The following is a 25,169-nucleotide window of genomic DNA, read 5'->3' as shown; positions in this document are numbered from 1 at the left end:
CTGTTTTTTTTTAAATTTTTTTTATTTTAATCATCTACAAACCTCCTGAACAATGAACACTGAGGGAATACTGACCAAAAGCTTCAGCCCCCTCAATCTTACACTGTTCCTTTAAAGTTTGTGAAGAAGCAGCTAACAGGACTGTGGTGAAAAAACCAGAAAAGAAAGAGAAAGGACAGGTTGTTGTGTAAACTAGATAATACCAGTTTTATTTGTAGATTACACTCTAAGAGAAAGAGAAACTTAAGACGATTTCATTTCAAAAGGAGAACAAGTCATCAAATCAGCTTTCTACTGTATTCAAATATGTAACATTGTCCTTTGTCTCTGTTTTTTTTTTTTTTTTTTTAAATGAGCAAAAATATGTCTTTTTACACATCTTTTTAAAAAGAACACTATGTACATCATGGACATTACATGCCACTGAATTTCTCATGTGGGAGGAGGCAGTGCAACCCCCAACACTGTGAAAAACTTCAAGTAATTCCTTATAAAAAATAGAGCATATTTATTTTTGCCTCTGAAAAAGGTTTTTCTAAAAATACACATATGAACAGCATTACAAATTGGCAATGCATAGCTCCTAGTATCAGTCTTGAATGCATAAATGCAAAGAAGCATAACAGAATGACAAAGCTGCAAATAATATTATTAAAGCAAATTAAAAAAAAAAAGAAATAAAATTATGACTCCAGAAGCAGCATAGGCTGTGGTTGAGGTGTGACGGAGGGAGAGAGCGCTGGTGTGTTCTTCTCTTCAAATGTGCTGTCTTCAAAGAATGTCGAAGTGTCTGCTGTAAACAGTTTAGAGAGGGTGAGGAGACATGAGGGACCTGTGAGGTGGAGGACTGAGGAGTGACATGCTGTGGATGAAGAGGGAGGTGTGTATGGTGGCTGAATAATGTTTCAGGGCTGGGACAAAAATAAAAGCAATAACAAGAGGAGAACTGGCTGTTGAGGTGGAGGTGAGGAAGAATGGTTTGGAGTTGAGGAGGAAGGACACAGAGGTTGGGAGAGAGCTGGAGATCCCTGCCGATGTTGGCTTCGCTGCCAGAGCTGTAGGTGCATGGCTGCAGGTGGAGGTGGTTAGCAGTCACTGGTTTTCGCCCTGTCAGGAGACAAAAAGTATTTAAAGAGGTTGAACTCTGAACATTATTTTCTATTTATTTTCAGTGAAGCTCAAGAGTGATCAAAGGAACTCATGCCACACGATCAAGTTAGCATCTTCAGCTTGGTGAAGATATAAGTAAACCACAGAAAGCAGAAATCTAAAGGAAGCTTTGCTCAACTGGAAGCCGGAGCTGTGGCATGATACGGCATCTTGGATCACTTTGATCACGCCAACGTTAGATTGAGTATAAATGCAGCGAAAGCAGTCATGTTTAACAAGCAACATGTCACACTGTGTGCAGATGTTCACAGCTTCAACAGTTCAAGAAAATTTCCATTAAGAGCGTTAGAACATGATTAGATTATTAATTTTTGAGCTAGACTGACACCAGCATGATGTAGCAGAGTTTTGAAGATAAGAGCTGAGCTTCAACAGTAAGTTGATTATTTGATTAGTTATGAACAGAAAATTTATCAGCAACAAATCTGACCACTGATTAATCATTTAGGTTGATTATCAAGCAACGATGTCAAATATTCTCTGGTTAATTTCTGTTTTTGTCTATTTAAGGGGTATTTCTGGATTTGGGCCTGTTGGTCGGACTCTCTGCACTTGAGATGAGCACCATGGCCTACTTCCTGGTTAGAAATCCAACAGTACAAAGGTTATGCACTGAGGTCATTTAAATCTGCTAAGTCCAGGGTAGGTGATGCTGCCAAGCTGTTTGGCTATAGATCAAGCAGCAACCTCCAGGGCTAAAAAATGAAGCCAACGTGAAGTTCCAAATAGTGCAGTACAACTAAATAGCTACTTGAGGCGGGCTCCCAAAGAGAGTAAATCCCCATAGACTGTTTAAAAGAGGGGACGCAGCCACCGTGGCGTCACCCACTGGTGCTTCAAGTTTGGCATTTTGGCCGTCACTATCTTGGATTGTTGGAGTCAGAAGTGACCATATTTGGATGGAGGGTGAAGCTAACCGTAATGCTAGCTGCCAGCTTGGTTAGCATGCTATTACAGCTACTGTATGTTTAACTGTAGTAATTATGCTATTGATAATTTTTGTTACCAAAAAAACTTCTTACAACCATCAAAATAAACTGTACTAACCAGAATTACTGAACATCCAACTCCTCCAACACTGAACAAGACTTTTTTTTAGGTAACCAAAACGTAACAATTAACTTTAATGGACTGGAAACACACTTAAATAGCAACAGCTACAGCTATGCTATACTCGTTACCTAACCAACACTGTCACTGTGGTAGCAGACTGCACCCGCCTGTCACTTAAAGCAACCATGGCCTTAATATACACAACTTTCAGCCTTAATAAAATGTCAATGGCCGAGTTATATAAAAATCCACCTCTCGTACAGTGAACGGGGAAATTAGCGATATAGACAAAAACGATTTTGTACCATTTTTATTTCTGCTGTAAAATTTGGCATTTTAACACGGGGGTCTGTGGATTGACTGGCTTCTGGAGCCAGCCTCAAGTGGCCATTAGAGGAACTGCAGTTTTTGGTACTTCTGCGTTGGCTTAATTTTTCAGCCCCACAGGTTGCTGCGTCATCAATCATCATGTAGTTTCCTTACATGTTTTCAGTTCATTTACGTTAACTGCAAACTTTTGTTCAGTCTTTGGTTGTATTAAAAGACCCTCTAAGGAGTTGGATGTTCAGTTTTCTCTGGCAAGTGCATTTTGTTTTAATGAATTCATACCTGTTTTTTACTAGCGAAAATTAGCATTAGCATTAACACAATTAACTACATCTGTAAATGCACTGCGCTAACCAAGCTAACAGCTCTTGTCCAAACAAATCAGAGGGTTACGGTACAGTGGCTACGTCCATTATTTTTATACAGTCTGTGCTATAGATGTAGTATTTATACTGTCTTGTGCCTTCTACTGCTACAACCTACTCACATCAACACAACTACTACATTTAACTTGTATAAATAACAGCAATTTTACAGGGTGAATATTTATAGAGGTCAAATACTAACTTAATTTAACAGAAAATTTATCAGTAACTATTTTGATAATAAAACAAGAGTCATTTTCAAAGCAAATATACCCAGCATTCCCAAACTGATTAATCAGCAGATAGATTAATGATGTAGTTGCAGCCCTAAATATCTAGTTTGAAAAACTACAGTAAAAGAAACCAGATGCTTTAACTCTTCAGTAGTCCTCCAGCTTATTAAATCAACAAATGCCTAAAGAATTTCAAACATCCAACTCTCATTCAAACTGTAACAAGGCCAAAACACAACTGATGCAGTTTAAAACCAACAAACCAATTAGGAAAGCTGCCATGCTAAGGTGAAGAAACATTAACCTCATGAAACAACTCTGAGAGGTAAGAACAGCCGTAAAACCACAGGAACATGCAGCAAACTTACAAGCTTGCCCCAACACATTTAGTGTGTCGGACTGAACCAGGACAAGAATTTATCCTTCACTGCTAATTTATTTAGTTCTTCCTTAGTGTAACTGTCTCTGTCCTAACCACCCTCCACCTTACAACAAAACAGCAGCACTTTAATGTTCAAAGAAGTGGTTTAGTGGGGTGAAAACTTTTGTGGTTGTTGATTATAATTGTGTTTTGCGGAGGCAGGCGCAATAACATTTGAGGACTCAACAAAGAGATAAAGAAATGCCACCAAATTTGAATATATGATGCATGGACTGATTTAGCACCTTTCATTATTCCAACCCAGCCTGACATTTAAGAGCTTCAACAACCATAAACCACAAATGTAAACACATACACACACACGCGCGCGCCATGCTAGAGTGCAACCAAAACTGACAACTCCAAACCACAGAGGACAAGCAAATCATGAAAAAAAAGATCAAAGCCTCCACAACAACAAAAACACAGCAGACACCAAGTACACCCACACACACACACACACACCTCCATGTACAAGAGTAGGCGTTCTTTTTAAAAGCTGCGGATAAACTTCGTCCTCTAAATGTGCTCCTCAAGGTTGTTGTTGCTGTCACAGAGGGGGGTAACGATACACTGCCCCCCACTGGACAGGCCAGCTCTTGTCATGTGCAGCAAATGCAGCCCAAACTGTCCAAGAAGAACCACAACAGCAGAGTGAGAGCTTGTCAGAAATGGTGCAGTTTGGGCCGAATTACTGGAACAACAGTGACATGTCACACAACAAAGGGGAGGCTTCTGAGAAATGACTTAGTAAGCCATTTTCGGAGGTGCACAGTCATCAGAAATAAGTGCTTCATCAGGGCTAAACATCGCGCCTTTGTGAGAACATGAAGTAGTTGTCAGGTGGCTTCACACTAAATGACTGAGAATGTTGAGCAAGAGGGAAAGAGAAAATCAGCACTGTATGATGTCTTATTTCTGCTAGTAGCGGGTTGAGTCATGCACTGGGAAAGCCTGCCTGGATTCCCTCTGTGGGGTTAAAAGAAATACGGGTGAACACTGACTCATATCTTTTCTTCTTTGGCTTCACTTTTACATCACAAGAGGTAAAAATGCTGCCTCTCTTTCTGTCTAGAGGGAACTAGAAAACTAGGAAGCATGCACTGTGTTTACACATTGCAGACTTCCTACATCTCCCATTAAGGATCATTATAACGTATATACAGTCAGGTCCATAATTATTTGGACAATGATACAGTTGTCGTCATTTTGGCTCTGTACACCACCACAATGGGTTTTAAATGAAACAATGAATACCTGCTTAAAGTGCAGACTCTCAGCTTTCATTTAAGGCTTTTTTCAAAAATGTAGTATGAACCGTGTAGGAATTACAACCATTTCTTCACACAGTCCCCCAACTTTAAGGGCTCATAAGTATTTGGACAAACTAACATAATCATCAATTAAACAGTCAGTTTTAATACTTGGTTGCAAATCCTTTACAGTCAATGACTGCCTGAAGTGTTGGACACATAGACATCATCAGATGCTGGGTTTCTTCCCTGGTGATGCTCTGCCAGCCCTTTACTGCAGCCGTCTGCACTTCCTGCTTGTGTTTTGGGTGTTTTGCCCTCAGTTTTGGCTTCAGCAAGAGAAACGCATGCTCAATTGGATTCAGGTCAGATGATATGACTTGGCCATTGCAGAACATTCCACTTCTTTGCCTTAAAAATGTCTTTGGTTGCTTTTGCAATATGCTTCAGGTCATTGTCCAACTGTACTGTGAAGCATCGTCCAATGAGTTTTGAAGCATTTAGTTGAATCTGAGCAGATAATGGTGCCCCAAACACTTCAGCTTTCATCCTGCTGCTCTTGTAAGCAAGACAAGACTTCACTAGAATAAATACAGAGGGTTTATCACAAGATGCAAACCATTGGTTAGCCTTAAAAATGGAAGGCCAGATTAGAGTTTGTCAAAAACCATCTAAAAAGCCTGTACAGTTGTGGAACAGCATACTATGGACAGATAAAACAAAGATCAACTACCAGAATGATGGGAAGACAAGAGAAGGAAGAAAGGAAGGAACTGCTCATGATCCAACGCACACAACCTCATCAGTGAAGCATGGTGGAGGTACTGTTATGTCATGGCCATGTATGGCTGCCAGTGGAGCTGGTTCTCTTGTATTTATTGATGATGTGACTGCTGACAAGAGCATCAGGATGAAAGCTGAAGTGTTTGGGGCACCATTATCTGCTCAGATTCAACCAAATGCTTCAAAACTCATTGGACGATGCTTCACAGTACAGTTGGACAATGACCTGAAGCATATTGCAAAAGCAACCAAAGACATTTTTAAGGCAAAGAAGTGGAATGTTCTGCAATGGCCAAGTCATATCATCTGACCTGAATCCAATTGAGCATGCGTTTCTCTTGCTGAAGCCAAAACTGAGGGCAAAACACCCAAAACACAAGCAGGAAGTGCAGACGGCTGCAGTAAAGGGCTGGCAGAGCATCACCAGGGAAGAAACCCAGCATCTGATGATGCCTATGTGTCCAACACTTGAGGCAGTCATTGACTGTAAAGGATTTGCAACCAGCATACTGCAAAAGCAACCAAAGACATTTTTAAGGCAAAGAAGTGGAATGTTCTGCAATGGCCAAGTCATATCATCTGACCTGAATCCAATTGAGCATGCGTTTCTCTTGCTGAAGCCAAAACTGAGGGCAAAACACCCAAAACACAAGCAGGAAGTGCAGACAGCTGCAGTAAAGGGCTGGCAGAGCATCACCAGGGAAGAAACCCAGCATCTGATGATGCCTATGTGTCCAACACTTCAGGCAGTCATTGACTGTAAAGGATTTGCAACCAAGTATTAAAACTGACTGTTTAATTGATGATTATGTTAGTTTGTCCAAATACTTATGAGCCCTTAAAGTCGGGGGACTGTGTGAAGAAATGGTTGTAATTCCTACACGGTTCATACTACATTTTTGAAAAAAGCCTTAAATGAAAGCTGAGAGTCTGCACTTTAAGCAGGTATTCATTGTTTCATTTAAAACCCATTGTGGTGGTGTACAGAGCCAAAATGATGACAACTGTATCATTGTCCAAATAATTATGGACCTGACTGTATGTATTATCACAATTATCCCTTTATTAGTTATATAGGGATTGCAACAACACCAGCAACAAATACAATGGATTAAATCTGGTTTTCACAGTCTGTGTTGACTATATAGTTGCGTTTCCACCAAACACTTTCGGTATAGTACCTTTACAACAGCATGTAACCCCCTATTTAAAAATAGTGGATTATTGTCTCTTTGTAGAGCAAGAGTGGCAATTCTCTCCTGACCAAACAACGCACTACAGTGTTTCTAGCTCCACCTCTTTGGTATCAGATCAGTGTGCTTGGCACTTAAACAGGGGTAGGGTGAAAGAACAGGATGGAATATAACAGTTCTACTGGTCCCGTCAACAACTTTTGAAAATGGAAATGCAACATGTAATGAACTGAAGTGAACTGAACCGGACTGCTTGGTGGAAACGAGGCTTGAATGTTTGCGTATCACATTTGGCAGTATAAAAAAACAGCATGTAATGAAAACTAGTGAGGCACTGTGATGGGGTTTGATAAATCACCCTGGAAGGTCATAACAACTTCACACTTTATACGTGAAAAATAAGAGTTGGTTTTGCCTGAAATATATAATCACCTTTTTCTCTTCTTCTCTGAGTCATTTGTCCTTGGCTTGCTTTGGGGTGTCTTGGCTGTGCCTGATTTGGAGATGCTGTCCTCTCTGCGTCGTTTGCTGCGTTAAGAGGAAAATGTTTAAACAGCTGTCGGTCCAGTGATCGAAAAAGAAAAACCACCAATGATCCATGCAGAACATTTATCGACTGATTATGAGTAATGGCTAGACTGAGTGTACTGACTTTGTCGTGCCACCATCCTGTTCCTGTTCCTTGCAGGGAGACGGTGCTGGTACTTTGCTGTCCTGTCTGTAGTCCTCTCCCTCCACCAGCTGACCTCCCCATTGGCTGCCGTTGTGTCGCTCTGTCGGACACCTGGCCTGAGGCTGAGTTGAGGGCGGAGACTCTGATGTCGGCTCCTGATCCTCTTTGGACAACTCCCGCCACTGTTTCTACACAAAGAGAAGGGGAAGATAGTTTACTTAAATTTTTTTTTCTAATGCTGCAATAAATAAATACAAAATAATCTGTGAGGAATATATTACAGACTTTTCATTTTATATTTTGACCATTAGTTTTTAACTTCTCAGATTGCATCAGTTAGGCAGCAGTTTCTCTTTTTGTCTATTGTTTCCCTTTAGGCAGCATTTTATTGTGATACTTTTCCATTTTCATGAAACAATTAACATCTTTATAAACTCAAATCCCCGTGAAGTGTTTGGTTCTTTCTCTGTGATTAACACTGGAGGCCTGGCCAGTAGCTTCTGATAACAAGATGGGAGATCTATAACAGCCTTCTTTCATCTATCTCCTGCCAGTGAATTAATGTAGTGAATCAAATGGCTTCAACTTGTTCTCAGTCTGCCATGTCACAATAATTATCTGATGCAAATCAATCTTAAGCAAGTAAGTTCAATGAAAACTCCACAATACCATCATGTCAATGATCCTTTAGATTGAAAAACTGTTCACACTGTGGCTCATTTGCTGGCAAACTTTTATTTCCCTTGATGTGCAGTATGTGATTTTGAGCACACACAGACTGAATAAGTATAAAATAAACAACTGAGAAAACAGGACAGGTCTCTGGGTTTACAACTAGAGATATAATGGGGAGGAGGCGGTACTGAGATGTACTGGTTGATAGAATTGGTGATGGTGTGTGTGGTGCAGGTACCTGTACAGACGAGTCTCCCATGATGTACTTGGATCCTTCGAGGACAGCCATGTAGGAGAAGCGCAGCTGGTCAGGGGTCTGGATCAGGCCCATGCGGTACTTTCTCATGTCCAACAAGATGCTTTTGATGTCCACTGATGAGGGGTCTTTCCTCTTATCCATCTAGACATGACAGCAAAGTAAATCAGCTCTGCTAAACCACTTATTTAAGCACTGCAGGTCAGTGTAAAGGTCAGTATATATATGTTGCCCCATGCAGAGGTAGGTTTATGTAGGAATAATAAAAACCACATACAAGTTAAGTTATGTTTGAGGTGTTTTTCTTCAGTATTTTTCTCTTTTTTTAAACTAACCTCTGCATCAATCAGAAAATTTATCAGTTTATTTAAACTTTAAACAATTTCAATTTGCCCTCAAATTATTTTTCATCTCAGGCGTAAATCAAGAAAATGGCTGTCTGTCACAAAAAAATAAAAAATGTTTGATGTACAGTACAGGCCAAAAGTTTGGACACACCTTCTCATTCAATGCGTTTTCTTTATTTTCATGACTATTTACATTGTAGATTCTCACTGAAGGCATCAAAACTATGAATGAACACATGTGGAGTTATGTACTTAACAAAAAAAGGTGAAATAACTGAAAACATGTTTTATATTCTAGTTTCTTCAAAATAGCCACCCTTTGCTCTGATTACTGCTTTGCACACTCTTGGCATTCTCTCCATGAGCTTCAAGAGGTAGTCACCTGAAATGCTTTTCCAACAGTCTTGAAGGAGTTCCCAGAGGTGTTTAGCACTTGTTGGCCCCTTTGCCTTCACTCTGCGGTCCAGCTCACCCCAAACCATCTCGATTGGGTTCAGGTCTGGTGACTGTGGAGGCCAGGTCATCTGCCGCAGCACTCCATCACTCTCCTTCTTGGTCAAATAGCCCTTACACAGCCTGGAGGTGTGTTTGGGGTCATTGTCCTGTTGAAAAATAAATGATCGTCCAACTAAATGCAAACCGGATGGGATGGCATGTCGCTGCAGGATGCTGTGGTAGCTATGCTGGTTCAGTGTGCCTTCAATTTTGAATAAATCCCCAACAGTGTCACCAGCAAAACACCCCCACACCATCACACCTCCTCCTCCATGCTTCACAGTGGGAACCAGGTATGTGGAATCCATCCGTTCACCTTTTCTGCGTCTCACAAAGACACGGCGGTTGGAACCAAAGATCTCAAATTTGGACTCATCAGACCAAAACACAGATTTCCACTGGTCTAATGTCCATTCCTTGTGTTTCTTGGCCCAAACAAATCTCTTCTGCTTGTTGCCTCTCCTTAGCAGTGGTTTCCTAGCAGCTATTTGACCATGAAGGCCTGATTGGCGCAGTCTCCTCTTAACAGTTGTTCTAGAGATGGGTCTGCTGCTAGAACTCTGTGTGGCATTCATCTGGTCTCTGATCTGAGCTGCTGTTAACTTGCCATTTCTGAGGCTGGTGACTCGGATGAACTTATCCTCAGAAGCAGAGGTGACTCTTGGTCTTCCTTTCCTGGGTCGGTCCTCATGTGTGCCAGTTTGGTTGTAGCACTTGATGGTTTTTGCGACTCCACTTGGGGACACATTTAAAGTTTTTGCAATTTTCCAGACTGACTGACCTTCATTTCTTAAAGTAATGATGGCCACTGGTTTTTCTTTAGTTAGCTGATTGGTTCTTGCCATAATATGAATTTTAACAGTTGTCCAATAGGGCTGTCGGCTGTGTATTAACCTGACTTCTGCACAACACAACTGATGGTCCCAACCCCATTGATAAAGCAAGAAATTCCACTAATTAACCCTGATAAGGCACACCTGTGAAGTGGAAACCATTTCGGGTGACTACCTCTTGAAGCTCATGGAGAGAATGCCAAGAGTGTGCAAAGCAGTAATCAGAGCAAAGGGTGGCTATTTTGAAGAAACTAGAATATAAAACATGTTTTCAGTTATTTCACCTTTTTTTGTTAAGTACATAACTCCACATGTGTTCATTCATAGTTTTGATGCCTTCAGTGAGAATCTACAATGTAAATAGTCATGGAAATAAAGAAAACGCATTGAATGAGAAGGTGTGTCCAAACTTTTGGCCTGTACTGTATTTTTTCACGGAATTGGTTATTTTGGTGAAATATGTATTTAAAGATGTTAACTAGTATACTGTCTGTCTAAATAATGCATCAAATGACTGCGTCAAAGAACATAAAAAGCATGTATTCAGCACTATTCGGATGGGATTAGTTTTACATAGGTACCTAGGGTAAAGTAATAATTACCAGAGATTTTAGTCCCGTCCGAATGTGCCATGTCAGTAATCATTACCGCACGATGTCAGTAAAGATTACCGCGACTTTTACCTTCTGTAAAAGGGTCCTGGACAATTACCTCAGGTAATACTAATCCCGTGCGAATAGACCAGCAGTAAATATGTGTGTTAGGGCTGGCAAAAAAAAAAAAAATCAAAGTTAGAAATATATTCGAATATATATATTTTTTTATAAGTTCAAACCTAAATTTGATAATTCGAATATCATTAATAATTAATTAATACTATCAATAATGTTGTATATCACGGCGAATCCCGTTAGGGCGGAGATGGCTCGCGCACAAGCCGGGCCAGGACGCAGCGACGGAGGGAGAGGCGCAGACGGAGGAGCCCGCTGCGCCAACACCACCCACTGCGCTGTCCGCAATGTGTGACCTGTTCGGGGAGACATACTGGGAGAGTGGTGCACCTGCTGCCTCCCTGCCTACCCTTTTTGAAGACGAGATGAAACGTTACCAGAATGAGACACCACTACGAGCCGACCAGGATCCACTCTTGTGGTGGAAAACCACGCACTTAAGTATCCAAACATTGCTCAGATAGCGAGGCAGAAGTTGGTCATACCTGGCACTTCAGTGAGGTCAGAACGGCTATTTTCATCTAAGTGTCACGTTCATATTGTGCCAGCAATAAGCATTTTTTATTTTAAATAAAAATAAAAAAATAAATAAATAATAATAATTACAATAATAATAATAATAATAATAAATTATAATATTATTCGAACTCTACTAAATTAATTCGAAAATATTCGAACTCAATTTCATGGTGCTTTTGACAGTCCTATCATACGCACATGATGGCAGGAGGGTCGGCGATGCGTGAATGGATTTACCTCTCCCACTTGTGGTAGTTTTACTGATATTTCTTATCCTGTGCGAATCGGCCATTAATATTACCGACGTCCTGTGGTAAAGTGACATTACCCCACGTGCCCATGTAAAACTAATCCCGTCCAAACAGTGCTTAAGTCACAATATGGATACACTGATACAAACAAAGAGGCAGGACCTACCAGGACCACACACGTGTCGACTAATGAAAACGTCCCCGAGCGTCCGATTCCAGCGCTGCAGTGCACTACAGCCGGCCCGTGATCCACCCCCAATGTTCCCGATTCCCGCACTTTGAAGAGGAAGTTGAGGAAGGATGCCGGTGACTCTGGGACACCAAAATCAGGCCACGTGGTGTAATGAAAGTGGTAGATCTCTCTCTTTTCCCCCGTCTGTGGAAGCAGACAAACAGAGGCTTCATAAACAGGTACAACACTTTGTTACAAAAATGTCAGTGCTGATTTTTATCTGTCTGAGGTGACATGTTATTTCAGCAGTGTTTGCAAGCTACACTAAGCAAACATTTCCAACAGTTTCAGTTTCAATTCATGCAACAAACCAGGTTCTGATAACTTGCCACACAAAAACAGCAAACCAAGACATGTGTGTTTACTTCTTTCTAAAGCTTATTTTTCTTGCGATCACCTCGGCAGTTAAATTTTCTTTTTTTCCTTTTTTTAAAAATTTAAAATATATGTGATCATTTTTAAAATAAAAACAGGTGAAAGATGGATAACAGAAATTAACAACATTAAAGTTTGCAACAGAAACACTGTAGTTTAAGCACAGGCTGTGTATTTTACATACTGAAATTGCTCCGCTGCATAATCTACAGCTCCTTTGCATTTTTTTTCACACCTACACACTTTGAATGTGTGGGAGCATAAAACTCAGCTCAATCTGTTTGAAAGTCTGTGAAAATGTGCAAACAGAAAACAATAAGCGTTGGTGATGAATGATGATGTTCTCAGTTTTATGAAACCTCAGACAACATTTGACCATGTGATGCGTCTTGGTGTGACACTCAAACAATTCTAGCTCTTCTTTGACACCTTAAACTGCTCTTTGTTTTACGTAATATTCTGGCCTACACTCATGTTCTGCAGCTCCAGCACTCTGGTGGTGTAGTAAGACTTGATGTCTTCCGACAACAGCGTGACCAAGAAACGTGTATCTCTGAAGGCCGTCTCCCTCTCATCGGCTGTGGGCCAGTACTGGGCACACTTTTCCTGTCACACAAAGAAAAAGGAGACAAACATGGTGAGAGAAACCAAAATAAGTTTAACCTCTGAAAAAGAAATCCATCTGATGAAAAGCAGACGTGGCAATATGCTGCTTTCCCGTTAGCATTAAACAACTATACATTTATACACCAAATCCAACCTTTGTTTTGTGACACCACAATACTGTATCACAGCTTTCATATCTAGTAGATTTTGTTGCAACTTTAGGCCCTGACACACCAAGCTGACAGTTGGCCATCAGTCAAAGTTTGGGCCACTGATGAGCGTCTGCTGCCTTTGTCGGTGTGGCGTGTCCCGCACTGTTGGCCCTTGTTGGCGCTAGCTGACTTTTTTCCCGCTGATTCAGCATGCTGAACCGGCATCTGCGACTGCAGAGCCCGTCTGTGAATGCAATCACTCTGACTGGCAGATCAAATCAGCGCACGCAAAGAGAAACAGAAGTGAGGATTGTAAACAAAGAGATAAAGTCAGGAGGGAGTGGGACCAAAACAAACTAGTTACATAAAGATAAGACTGCTTTTCTTTAGCCACTGAGCTCTTTAGCAGAAATATTTCGTGATGGTTTGTGTTATTGTTCACTGGCGCACTGAAAATATTATTTGTTCTTTCAACATTGCATTATGTTGCTAATGTGCTAATTGGCTAAACGGCATCAAGATGGTCTTCCGGTTTCCCTTTCTGAATGATGAGTACAGATTACCGCCATCTGCTGGTGTGGAGTTATTTCCTCTCATGCAGGCACAGAACACACATGCTGGATGATTGTGGCTTAAAGGCTCTCTAAGTCTTCCTAAGCTTGAAAAGTTTTTATCACATACAGCAAATATCTCCTCACGATCCGCTAGCTACATGTCCTCTGAATATGCTGTGAAAAAGTCCGGTCTCTGTTGGCAGCGCAGGATCTGCAAATGGCAACAAAAACACTTCACTTCTGTTTACGTTCAACAATGTTATCAAACACAACGGAGCTAGCTCGCCTTTTAGCCTCATTGTAGCCTGTAGCTCTAACTGCCTCTCTGAGCACTGCATTCACGTGCGCACGAGACCGTGAGACATTGGCACCGCGTTCATGTGTGTGTGCTTGCTTTCGCTGGTCTTGCACTGGCTGGTTGGTGCAGCAACCAAAATGTTTTTGTTGCCATTTGCGGAGCCTGGGCTGCCTACAGAGACCGGACTTTTTCACAGCATATTCAGAGGACATGTAGCTAGCGGATCGTGAGGAGATGTTTGCTGTATGTGACAAAACCTTTTCAAGCCTAGAAAGACTTAGAGAGCCTTTAAGTCTTTGTGGTGTGCTCATTTGCAACTTCTTTGGTCGAGACACGGCAACGTCAGGCGACGCAGCAGGGGGCCTTCATCACCGTTAGTTCTCTGAAGTCAGTTTGGTGATTGGTTTGATTGGTTTGATTTTTTATTATATAAATTAATAATATTGCAAATAAAAATTAAACATTTGGTAGCATTCTAGAATAATAAAATAAATACATAAAAGATTAGGGTAAGATAAGCAGACTGAATCATGCAAACTGTAACTTATTAGATAAAACAAATGTTGACTAAGGTTTCCTTTGGGGATTTAATTTGCAGTTAAAAAATGTAAAATCGTAACATATTGCATTATATGTTATTGCAATACTCAGCATAGGGCTGGCACAATATCAGATTTTCACTACATGATCATTGCTTCCAAAAGTGTTCACAATAACGATATTATTGCTGCATCTATGAATTTTTTTTTTCCATCTATAATTCCGTCAGTCAAATTAATCTTTAACTTTGTTTATTGTGAGTTTTGGCTCTTTCTTTGGCAAATGATTGACATTCAAAATACAAGTATAGGGAGGTGGAGAGAGAGTCTGTTACCGTAACTGTACAGAATCGTACAAAAAGAGCAAGTAAACTTCACAGAGAGTGAAAAGGCAATGGATGTCATTGGGGGAGGGAGGCAAAGCGAGAACGGAAAGAAACAGAAATATTTTAGATGTGCTGAATTATTTACACGATGTTATAATATGTGTACTATTAAAATGTTATCAATATTTCATTTTTATTTATCACAGTGATCATCAATGACTCTAAATGGTGGCATATCGCAAAACATTTAAAGTCGCGCTAATACGTTATCAGGACTTAAAGACTGTCTTGATACTGTAACATGGGGCCTCTGGTGATTCCCACCCCTTGTTGGAAATCATTATTATTATTATTATTTTTTTTTAAAATATTATTTATTTATTTACAGGAATTAATTTGAAAAAGGTGACTGGTTCAATCCTATTCAGTACCTTCTTAGTTAACAGACAATGGCCAGAATGTGTTGAGGGTAAGTCTATTACGCAACCTCCCCTCTGCAGGATTGGAGAGCTGGCCTACATAAAAGATCCTTGTGAGGTTAATAATATCTGTGGACTAGGTACTCTTTATCTTCTATTTCCAAGAAAACAGTAAGGGAATCTCATGACCCAGCAAGATCCACTCCAGCTGCTTTACTGAGAAAGAGAGAGATCACAGCTGTTCTGCGTGAGAGCGAGTGTAAGTGTTGTGTTAGTGTGTGTGTGTGTGTGTGTGTGTGTGTGTTTAATCGGCACATTGCAGGATCACTGGATTTAAAAGGAGGTGAGAGGTTGGGTTGCATCCCAGTTCCTCACATGCATCTGTGGACATGCTGTCAAAACACTGAATTCCTGTTATTTTGCTGACGAGAGAGTGGTGCTCCAGAGTGGACCGTTTGAACAGAAAATTAATCAGACAAGTGGCACTAATGATTTCACACTGCCAGCAAGGTACAAACTTTAACAAAGTGTGTATGACTAGTCTTTTCTGTGGTCTATTCAGTATTATTCAGCAGTCTATCTGTGTGTGTGTGTGTGTGTGTGTGTGTGTGTGTGTGTACGCACCAGACAAGCAACAGATGTCAGACCAGACAATATAATGTTTTGTTATCATTATGCAGTGCACTTACTGAGCCTTTCTCGATGACCCTGTTGAGCATGATGACCGCCTTGGTCTTCTGCTCCCAGATCATGAGCCAAAAGTGGCCGCAGGTGTTCCTGAGCGGGCCCTGTGGACAACAAACACACACACAGATACAAAAAACACTTTCATCAGTTACATGGCAGGAGGAAATGAGTCCAGTGGGGATCTGGGAAATAATTTGCAATGGAAATGTGTGTAATCTTCCAGGTGTGAGTGAACAGTGAACGCATCAGGCGTGGGACTGTTTATTAATGTGATAGTTGTGCAGAGGAGATTTGCTGAATGATAACATGTTTATTTAAAGGTCAAGACTTGTAAAGGTTATGATGTGGTTGAGCTGAGAAAACTGCTCTCTGTGAGGTGCAATAACAAATGTCAAATGTCTTATGATGGTGATAATACAGAGATAACATACACAAAGACATGGACACTGCCAACTATAAGCAAGTATTTGCTTTGCTTGCTTTTCCTGTCATGTAAATTCAATGAGATGTATAAACAGCATTAAAAGTAAAATCATCATGCACAGCAGCACAGTTTGCTGTTGTGTATATTAGGATGCAGATAATTAAAGGGCTGTGGACCAGGTGCAGAATAAACTCCTGCACTTTTGTTGAAGGATCCTCTATTTCAGGAGACCAACATTAATTGGACATTAGCAAGCACTGCCTCCAATGTTTGGCTTTTTAAACATTTTTCTTGTATTTTTCAATGTGTAACAAGAAACCTGATGATTAATTACAGACTGAATTACCTTAAAGGGATACTTTGTCGATTTTCAACCAGCTTTGTATCATAACAATGTGGGTCGTATGCGTAAATGAAACATTTTAAACTTCCCTCCATTTAACGAGCAGCCAGATCGACCTAATTATCTGCCAGCTGATTTTTGCTCTTGCTCGAACTATAGACTGTACATCCACATTAGGGCACAAAGACTGTAGAAGCTGATTGAGAGAGACAGAAACAGACACCCCTTTCTCAAACTCAGATCGAACTGTAAAGCCAGATAAACCAAGATTCTGTTACTGTATTGCCTATCTCCCGCCTCAAATGTTTTCAGGAAAATATTTTAGTGCACTGTTTGGCTCTGTGCAGAAGAAGTGGGCTCCATATTGTTTCTTCTATTGGAAAAAGGGAGACTGAAAATACTGAGATCAAACAGTATAAACAGACAGTGCTGATCAAATATGAACTACAATTCTTTCACTTTGTTGCTTATTTCTCGCCTAAAATGTTTTTAGAAATATATTTTAGCTTCCTGTTTAACAGTAATATGAGATTGTTTTTTACCAGCCAGCTGTCCTATTGCCCAACTCCTTATGTCATCCACCACTGGGAGCATTTGTTGGTCCAGTGTGGCACAGAGCATTCCGGTAGTTGTAGGTTTTCTATCTCTTCTTTCTACCTTTTTCCTTTGGTAATGTAGCACCAATTTCAAAAGTACTTGTGACTTTCTGCTGCATAGACAGCCTAGATTTATGAAAAGACCATCTTTCCAACAGTGAAATACTTGCTTTACAAACCACAGATGAATGGTACAATCTTTACCTCATCTCAAAAGAACCAATGCACACAAACTGTGAAAAGAACTGCCACCAAAACTGTTGTGACACGAAGTCACGGGATGTTACTGAACATCAAACGAAGCATTTCTCAAAAGGCTGACATATTTTTCTTGGATAGCATCCCAGAAATGTCTGCCTGTTGTATAATTCTTAAATTACTAGGGAGGGCTACAATTCACTATTACCCTAAGAATTGACATTTCAGTCTTGTCATGTTGAATTACGCAAACTTCCTGTGGCTTTAAATGACTGAAGCAGTGTTCAGTGTACAAGAATGAACAAGAATCAGATTTATCAGCCCGGTCTCAGTTTTCTGTGGTCATGTTAGCAAGACCAAAAAAAAAAAAAACCAAAAAAAAAAAAAACCCATCACATGAAAAAGTTAAGTGGTTTTTTGTCCTTTCATTTCCTGAAGATATGAGAATATTCAAAGTTGTGTGGGATGAAGACGCCCCTATGTTGAGTTTCTGTTTAGGGACCACTGTTGATTACTTTGGCTTTACAAATTATTTCACATTTTGTCCTCAATAATTTATACACACTAATTTTTACACAGCAACACCCATGAAAAACCACTTACGAATACAACACTGTCAAGACCACAATTTGCTTCTAAACTACCATTTAAGCACTATTTTCTCTTCGTATTTAATAAAATAAGAAAACCTCTGTGTTGTTCTTCCATTTTTACTAGTTTCTGTGTCAGTGTAATCACACAACTAGTGGTAGTATGATTTCAATAGTAAAGACTAAAAAATACAAACATCTCAGTGATAAGGAACATGATTTCAACCCAACAGCCAATGACGCACATAAAGCTGATCCTTAGATAATAGTTATCTTAAAAATAATTGTGAGAAGTACTCAGAAAATATTTATGATCCTACAAGCAGTTGTCAATACCAAGCAGCTGACTAGGATCAGTCTATCATGAGGTAACCAGCAAAACGGAAAAAGCATCCAACCAGGGTTGTCATGACATAGTTTCTCCCCAACAGGTTTGTCTCTTTACCGTTAAAACGTCAGGTCAGAGATATATTTTTAATAGCTTTTCTCTCTACTATGCAAGTTAAAACTCATCACTTTGACCTGATAATTAAGACTGTTGCTTGTTCTGTTGTAGGCATGGTTACAATCAATAACAATAATATATTATTATATTAGATTCTGGATATCGTACTATCGTATGTGTTGTATTTTCCTGGTTTTAAGGGCTGCATTACAGTAATTTTCTGAACTTACCAGACTTTTCTAGCTGTTATATTAGTTGTCTTTACCCACTAATTATAGGCATAACTATTGGTTATTTATCAAAAATAATATATTGCAAATATTTTGTGAACACACCAAAAGTCAACCCTACAATATTGTCTCTATATTGATAGAGGTATTTGGTCAAAAATGTTGTGATAATAAATTTCCTCCTTGTCATCCAGCCCTACTGTACACTAACATCATAGTGTGTTGTGAGGACAGAGCATACGACAAATAATATTGATTCATATAGAAAGCTATTACTTCACTATGTATCACCTCGCTTAGTCTTCCTCCAGTCTATGACAAAAAATGTATAAGAGGATATAAAATTGAGCCAGTCTAACTGTCTGAGGTTTAAAAATACACCATATTTTCTCAAACACTGCAAGCATTAATGAAGTCAATAATTATAAAAATAACACTTAGGTAAAAAATAATCTGAGACCTCTACATAAATATTTTTGATGAATAAATAACATTCATTTCATTAATTTCCTTTTCTTTACTTTTCTTTTTTCCCCCGTGTTCTTGAAAAATGTTTTTTTAAAAATCATGAAATTAAATCAGGAACACTGGCTGGAAATTATCCAAGACATTTAAGTTATGAAACAGCTGACATATGTTTTGAGAGTCAAAGATAGGGACAGACCGATATGGATTTTTTAGGGCCGATGCCGATACCGATTTTTTTTCCATCACCCTTAGCCGATGACCGATTATGGACTGCCGATTTTCTTTAGCCGATATTTGGGGCCGATACTGCTTTTGCTTCCTCAATTTACATAAAAAAAATGACACAATGATAACAAATATTACAGGTCTCAAGTTTAAAATAAGAAACATTTATTGAACAGTAAAAAATACTAAAACAAGATGGAAAGTTGAGGTAGAACAGGCAGAATATTATTATTATTATTATTATTATTACTATACATTCAAATAAAAAAAAGAGTTCAGTGCTCTTAAATCTTCCAGTAATGTCTTTATAAAATAAACAAAAATTTAAGCTGAAGCATAAATAAAACAACAACTATTGTACACAGTAGGATTCGCTGCATGTGCGCTGCAGGGTCTTCCGGCAACGCAGAGCTGCCCGTGGATGCCTGTCTGTAAATCATGACAGGGAAAAATAAATCCGAGAACCCACGCGCGTATCGGCCGATGCCGATACAAGTAAAAAAACTCAAATATCAGCCCGATATATTGGCCGGCCGATGTATCGGTCTATCCTTAGTCAAAGAGAAAACATTTAAAAAGAACTGAAAAAAAGGGACATATATAAGACATGACAATAACTAAATGAATGCCTAACTAGAGTATATTTGTATAAATATTGAAACATTTCCAGATAACTAATCATTGTAACATAATTTTATTGTGTGTGTGTGTGTGTATTTTATTGTATTATTTTTTTGTGTGGATGTTGTGGTGTTCTGTTAATACCTCTCCGAAAAATCTAATAAAAAGTTAAGTGAGAAAATAAATAACTTCCTGTGCTCATGTGTATATTAAAACAAGTCAACAATTATTGACAAATATTACAATATTATGAGATTATCATTTGCTTGTTAGAAACGGAAATAGGCTACTACTAATCAGTGAATTACTAAATATTTTAGAGATATAGCAACAGAGAGATCAGACATTCCCCAGAGCTACTTTACTTTGTAGCTACATAAACACACACACGATGTGTCTCATAATCACACACACTCCCTGCAGGTAACTTAAAACAGTGATGCAGATACTTTACAAACCACTGAATGATTTCAGTAAACCAACAAAGCTCTCCGTATCAGCCTTGGCACTCAGTGACATAACATTTACACACACAATTCAAAATGCGGTCTGTAAAACAGAACTGACCTGTTCAGCCAATCAACACAGTTATTTGCTTTTCTGGCATATCGATCTGTCAGCCACAAGTTTCTGATAACACTAACTGACTGACTTCTACCAGTGGAACTAAACTGCTGTTTACCATACAGTGATGGCAAAAATTTATTTCTAACAAGTACGAATGGTGAGCTGTTAAAATCTTGCATTAGACTTCTTTGGTTGCTATACTTTTTGTGGTTTTTGTTAAGTATAGTAGTGAACTATTTCAGAGCCGGAATGATTAGTCAATGAACTCATTAGTCAGTTGACGAAAATTCCATTTGCAACTACTAAGATAAAATTACCAATTAATAGTTTCAGCTGCTGGTTCCCCAACTGTTAGGAGTTTTCAGATTTTCTTTGATTTATGTGAGAGTAAACTGAATATCTTTGCAATGTGGACTGTTTAGTTAGACAAACCAAGCAATCTGAAGACAGTGTTAAGGTTGTAATAATAGCGCATGCTTGTTTATACTGGAATAAAAAGCCTTGGACTTGCCTGAGTCAATATGTAACTTCTCTGGGCTTCCTCCATGACTACCAGACTTGCGTTGATGTAGTCATTATCTGCGCTCTTCAGCTTCACCCGACTGTGATCAACTGCAGGCGGCATGAGAGGGGAAAATGATTTGAGGATTGACAGACACTGTTTGAGGTTTAGAGGAACATCAGATTGTAACCTGGCTGAACTCTCCACAAATGTTTACCTACATGGACTGACATCTCTGTATCTGTTTCGGTTGCGGTTCTCTGGATACTTTGCCACTTTGTAGGAGCACTCGTGAGACTGATTCCTTATTTCCTGGGGAAATAACAGATTATTTACGTTAGAAACAAGAAAACCCCAGATGCACAATTATTATATCAAATTTTAATTTCAAATTATATATTATATCAAATTTTTTAATTTTCAAATTACACTGACAATCACACCACTACTTGTACTTGTATGAGCCAACATTAAACCAGTAACTTCCTACTGAAATGTGATTGTCTATTAATCACAGTGTGCAGTTTACTTTCAGTCCCGAACATTATACAACTTATCAAAATAAAATGCGACTTGTAAAATGGAGTATACAAGTCAAACAAGTGAATACGATAAGGTGTAGCTTATTACAGTGAGCTTCTACCACATGCACAAGCCTATAACATATCTTACGGTAACATTCACGTTATCGTATTAAAGTGTGTCAGTGTCTACAGTAAAACTGAAAACATTAAAACCGGCGAAAAACAAAAACATTTAGAAAATTGAGCATAAATAAGTTACATATCGGATATTTAATGAGCTAGCCGAATTGTTAGCTTGCTAAATTAATGCGCGTTGGAAGTACTATCTCTATTAGCTTTGTGCTAGCAATGCTAACAGACTTACTAGGTACAGTTTTTGCCACCGGCCCTCTGAGTCTATGTCTTCAAACTCCTTGTCCATTTTCACCGTGGCACTGCCAGTCTATTGTACTCCAGGAAAGTGTAGTCAGCTGTCCGACTGTCTACCTCATTACTTTATTCAGGCTGGAGAAGCTTTTGGTCAAAGAATGGTTACTTCCCCACCAAGCTAACGAGCTCGCGCTAAGTGTTTGTCCGTTGTCTCTCTGCTCTGGTGCAGTTGACATCTGAAGAAGTACCGTGTGCGCACGCGCCAACAGAGGTCCTCCAGTGGCTGTCAAAAACAAACACAGCAAAGATATTCAGTGAACACACGAGATGTCAAACAACCTGCTCACTCAACCTCAACATCTCTGTACATAGGCGTTGATATATCACAGACATACATCCGTTGTACATCTACTCTATTCTATTAGATTATCATTACAACTATTACATTGTACCTTACACGATATCTTCTATCTATACCTCATACTATACTATACTATACTATACTAGACTAGACTATACTATACTTTTATATACAATACTTTATTATAGGCCTACTACACTATACTTTATTTTAGACAAGACTAAACTGTGCCATACAATACAATACTATACTATACTATACTTTTATATACAATACTTTATTATAGGCCTACTATGCTATACTTTACTTTAGACAAGACTAAACTGTGCTATACAATACAATACAATACAATACAATAAAATACTATACTATACTATACTATACTAAAGACCTACTTTACTATACTTTAGACAAGACTAAACTATGCTATACAATACTATACTGTACTACACTATACTGTATTGTGCTGTACTGTACTATACTGTACTGTACTGCAATGTTCTTTACTATACTATACAATGCTATACTGCACTATACTATACTGTACTGAACTATACTATACTATACTATACTATAGTACTGTACTGTACTGTACTGTACTATACTATACTTTAGACTAGACTATACAATGCTAGACAATACTATATTATACCATTCTATACAATGCTATACTGCACTATACTGTAATGTACTGAACTATACTGTACAATACTGTACTATACTATACTATACTATACTATTCTATACTATGTTATATGTTATAATAATATGTTAATATGTTATACTGTTTACTATTAATAAAGACAACACCAAGTATCATCATTTAATCAGCATACAATAATAATATATATATTATTCTGGTGTATGCTTTTTACATAATAAACCCACTTCCATTAATAATACATTAACTTTGTTTTTCTTCGCTCTTGTGTTGTTAATATTTTTTTTACTTCTACTCTTATACTAATTGTATACACCTATTTGCTATGATGTTAGGGTTTCATTTTATAACTTGGTGACTTTAAAGTCTAGCAGCACAGCCACAAATGACTATCTTCATTATTTTTACTCTGCTGATTGTAATTCTTTTTCTTTTCTTTTAATCATTTGGTCCATAAAAATATCAGAAAATAATAATGATATTTAAATCAAATGCCCCACACAACTTTGCCAAGGTGAAGGTGACTTATTGAAATTGCTTGTTTTGTCTGACCAACAGTCCAAAACCCAATGTGTTCAGTTTAAGAGACATGTGATGCTACTAGACTACATGTCAGTAATCTGATTTTCATGAGACTGATTACAGGTCAACAGGGAGGTCAAAAGCAATATTTCTAATGTTACATTTTATTTTCCACCCCAGACAGGTTTGTTTTAATGCCACAGCTAGTGGTTCAACAATCTTTTATCTTATATTTAAATTTTATTCCATTTACTCCTCTTTTCACCCAGGTTACCAAGAAACAGAGAAGAGAAAAAGCCTCATGAGACTGACTGCTTAGTTAAATGGTGGACATGTTTCAACAGGTCTGAAAAGTAAAGACACGTACAGTGATGTGATGATCCCCCCTGGACTAATATTCAGCACCCAACAACCTTGTGTGGACAGGCTTTGTTGGAAAGCCACCGAACATTACTTCAAACTGAGATAAAATCATAAACCAAATATTTTCAAGAAAAGTGATCAATATTATGCTGAATTACACTGAAGTGATGCAGGAGATATCTATATTATTCCATTTATAATCATGTAAAAACATTACACACAATACAGTTACAGTATTGAATATAGCTTATAGTGTATACGATATGTTTGCAATGTTATCATACTATTCGGAAAACTGTTTCATCTAAATGTCAAAGTTTCTGAGGGAGGATTTAAGGGGGAATCAAGAACATTAAGGTCAGTTTTATTATCATACACAGTGTGCTGTGAGAGCTGAAGACATGAAATATAAAAACAAAAGTTGAGCACAATGCTGTCTCATAAACTACCGACAAATATCAAGAGGCCTCAGGGAATCTGACATTATAAGACACATTATAAGTTTTACTATGTCATGTGTCTTTTCTCAAAGTTAAGAAAAGGCCAGTGAGGAGTCTGCAGGCCAATGTGTGTGTGTGTGTGTGTGTGTGTGTGTGTGTGTGTGTGTGTGTGTGTGTGTGACAGGAGCGTGTGTGCTCATGTACTACAGTTTAATGTCCCTACGCAGTGGGAATGACATGATACTTGATGGATGTAAGACAATACTCTGTGGTGGCCACATGGTAGCAGTATTTCCACTGCTATACAAACACTGGCAACGTGTCAGAGTCAACTGCTGCTATCAGGAAGAAATGTTTCCTCTGAGCAACGTGGCTTAAAATTAAAAGAGCAGATTAACCATTTTATGTCAGAGGAATTTGATATAAGTAGTCTTCTGTATGTTTTAGTTTTTCTTTTTTTATATTTTGAAGGGAATTAGTTAAAGTACCTCTACATGGCATGCATTTGGGTAATTGCTGAGTTGCAGTGACAAATTAACTGTAGGGCATAAAAATGGTTGCACTAGTAGAATCACCTTAAGTTGTTTGGTGTTGATTTTGTGTTTTCATTATTTTGTAAATCATGTTATTCCACACAACTGCATCTATTCTACATTTATGTTTGCTATTTACACTGAGGAATAATTTAAAACATATGATCAGTGTATGAGATATCATTGTTATTTAAACAACCAAACAATGCTACTGCAAACAAACTGATGCTTATATGTTAATGTGTCAACCACAATAACAATCAGCATCATCATTATCATCATCATTGTCTAATAATAATGTAATGTAAACAGTAATCCAACACTGAGGAGGGGCTGCATGCTTTTACTTTCACTTTAAGAATAATTTTGTTGTCAATATACCTTTTACTTGCCAAATAAAAAAAAAAGTTGAGTTGCTCTT

The 25,169-nt window shown here is 38.6% G+C and overlaps 1 protein-coding gene across 2 annotated transcripts; it reads right to left on the bottom strand.

The window, feature by feature from the left end:
• Window positions 1–185: 185 nt before the first annotated feature.
• ptpn2b (protein tyrosine phosphatase non-receptor type 2b) lies at window positions 186–22,103 on the bottom strand. 2 transcript variants are annotated; one of them, XR_004502224.2, is made up of 11 exons: window positions 21,864–22,103; window positions 21,197–21,287; window positions 20,985–21,085; window positions 15,769–15,867; window positions 12,654–12,791; window positions 11,745–11,954; window positions 8,385–8,546; window positions 7,451–7,659; window positions 7,231–7,326; window positions 4,035–4,196; window positions 186–1,107 (listed from the first exon to the last, which is right to left on the bottom strand). XR_004502224.2 is itself a non-coding variant. In XM_033637737.2 (10 exons), the coding sequence occupies exons 1-10, from the start codon at window positions 21,918–21,920 to the stop codon at window positions 1,086–1,088; spliced, it is 1,185 nt and encodes a 394-aa protein (XP_033493628.1). In that variant the 5' UTR covers window positions 21,921–22,103; the 3' UTR covers window positions 186–1,085. The 2 variants fall into 2 exon arrangements, 1 of the variants encoding a protein (XP_033493628.1); XM_033637737.2 differs by lacking the exon at window positions 4,035–4,196.
• Window positions 22,104–25,169: the final 3,066 nt, after the last annotated feature.

This window comes from Epinephelus lanceolatus, chromosome 16 (assembly GCF_041903045.1).
Source record: "Epinephelus lanceolatus isolate andai-2023 chromosome 16, ASM4190304v1, whole genome shotgun sequence".
Classification (NCBI taxonomy): Eukaryota; Metazoa; Chordata; class Actinopteri; order Perciformes; family Serranidae; genus Epinephelus; species Epinephelus lanceolatus.
Note: the sequence above shows the minus strand (reverse complement) of the source record. Positions and strands in the feature narration are given on the sequence as shown.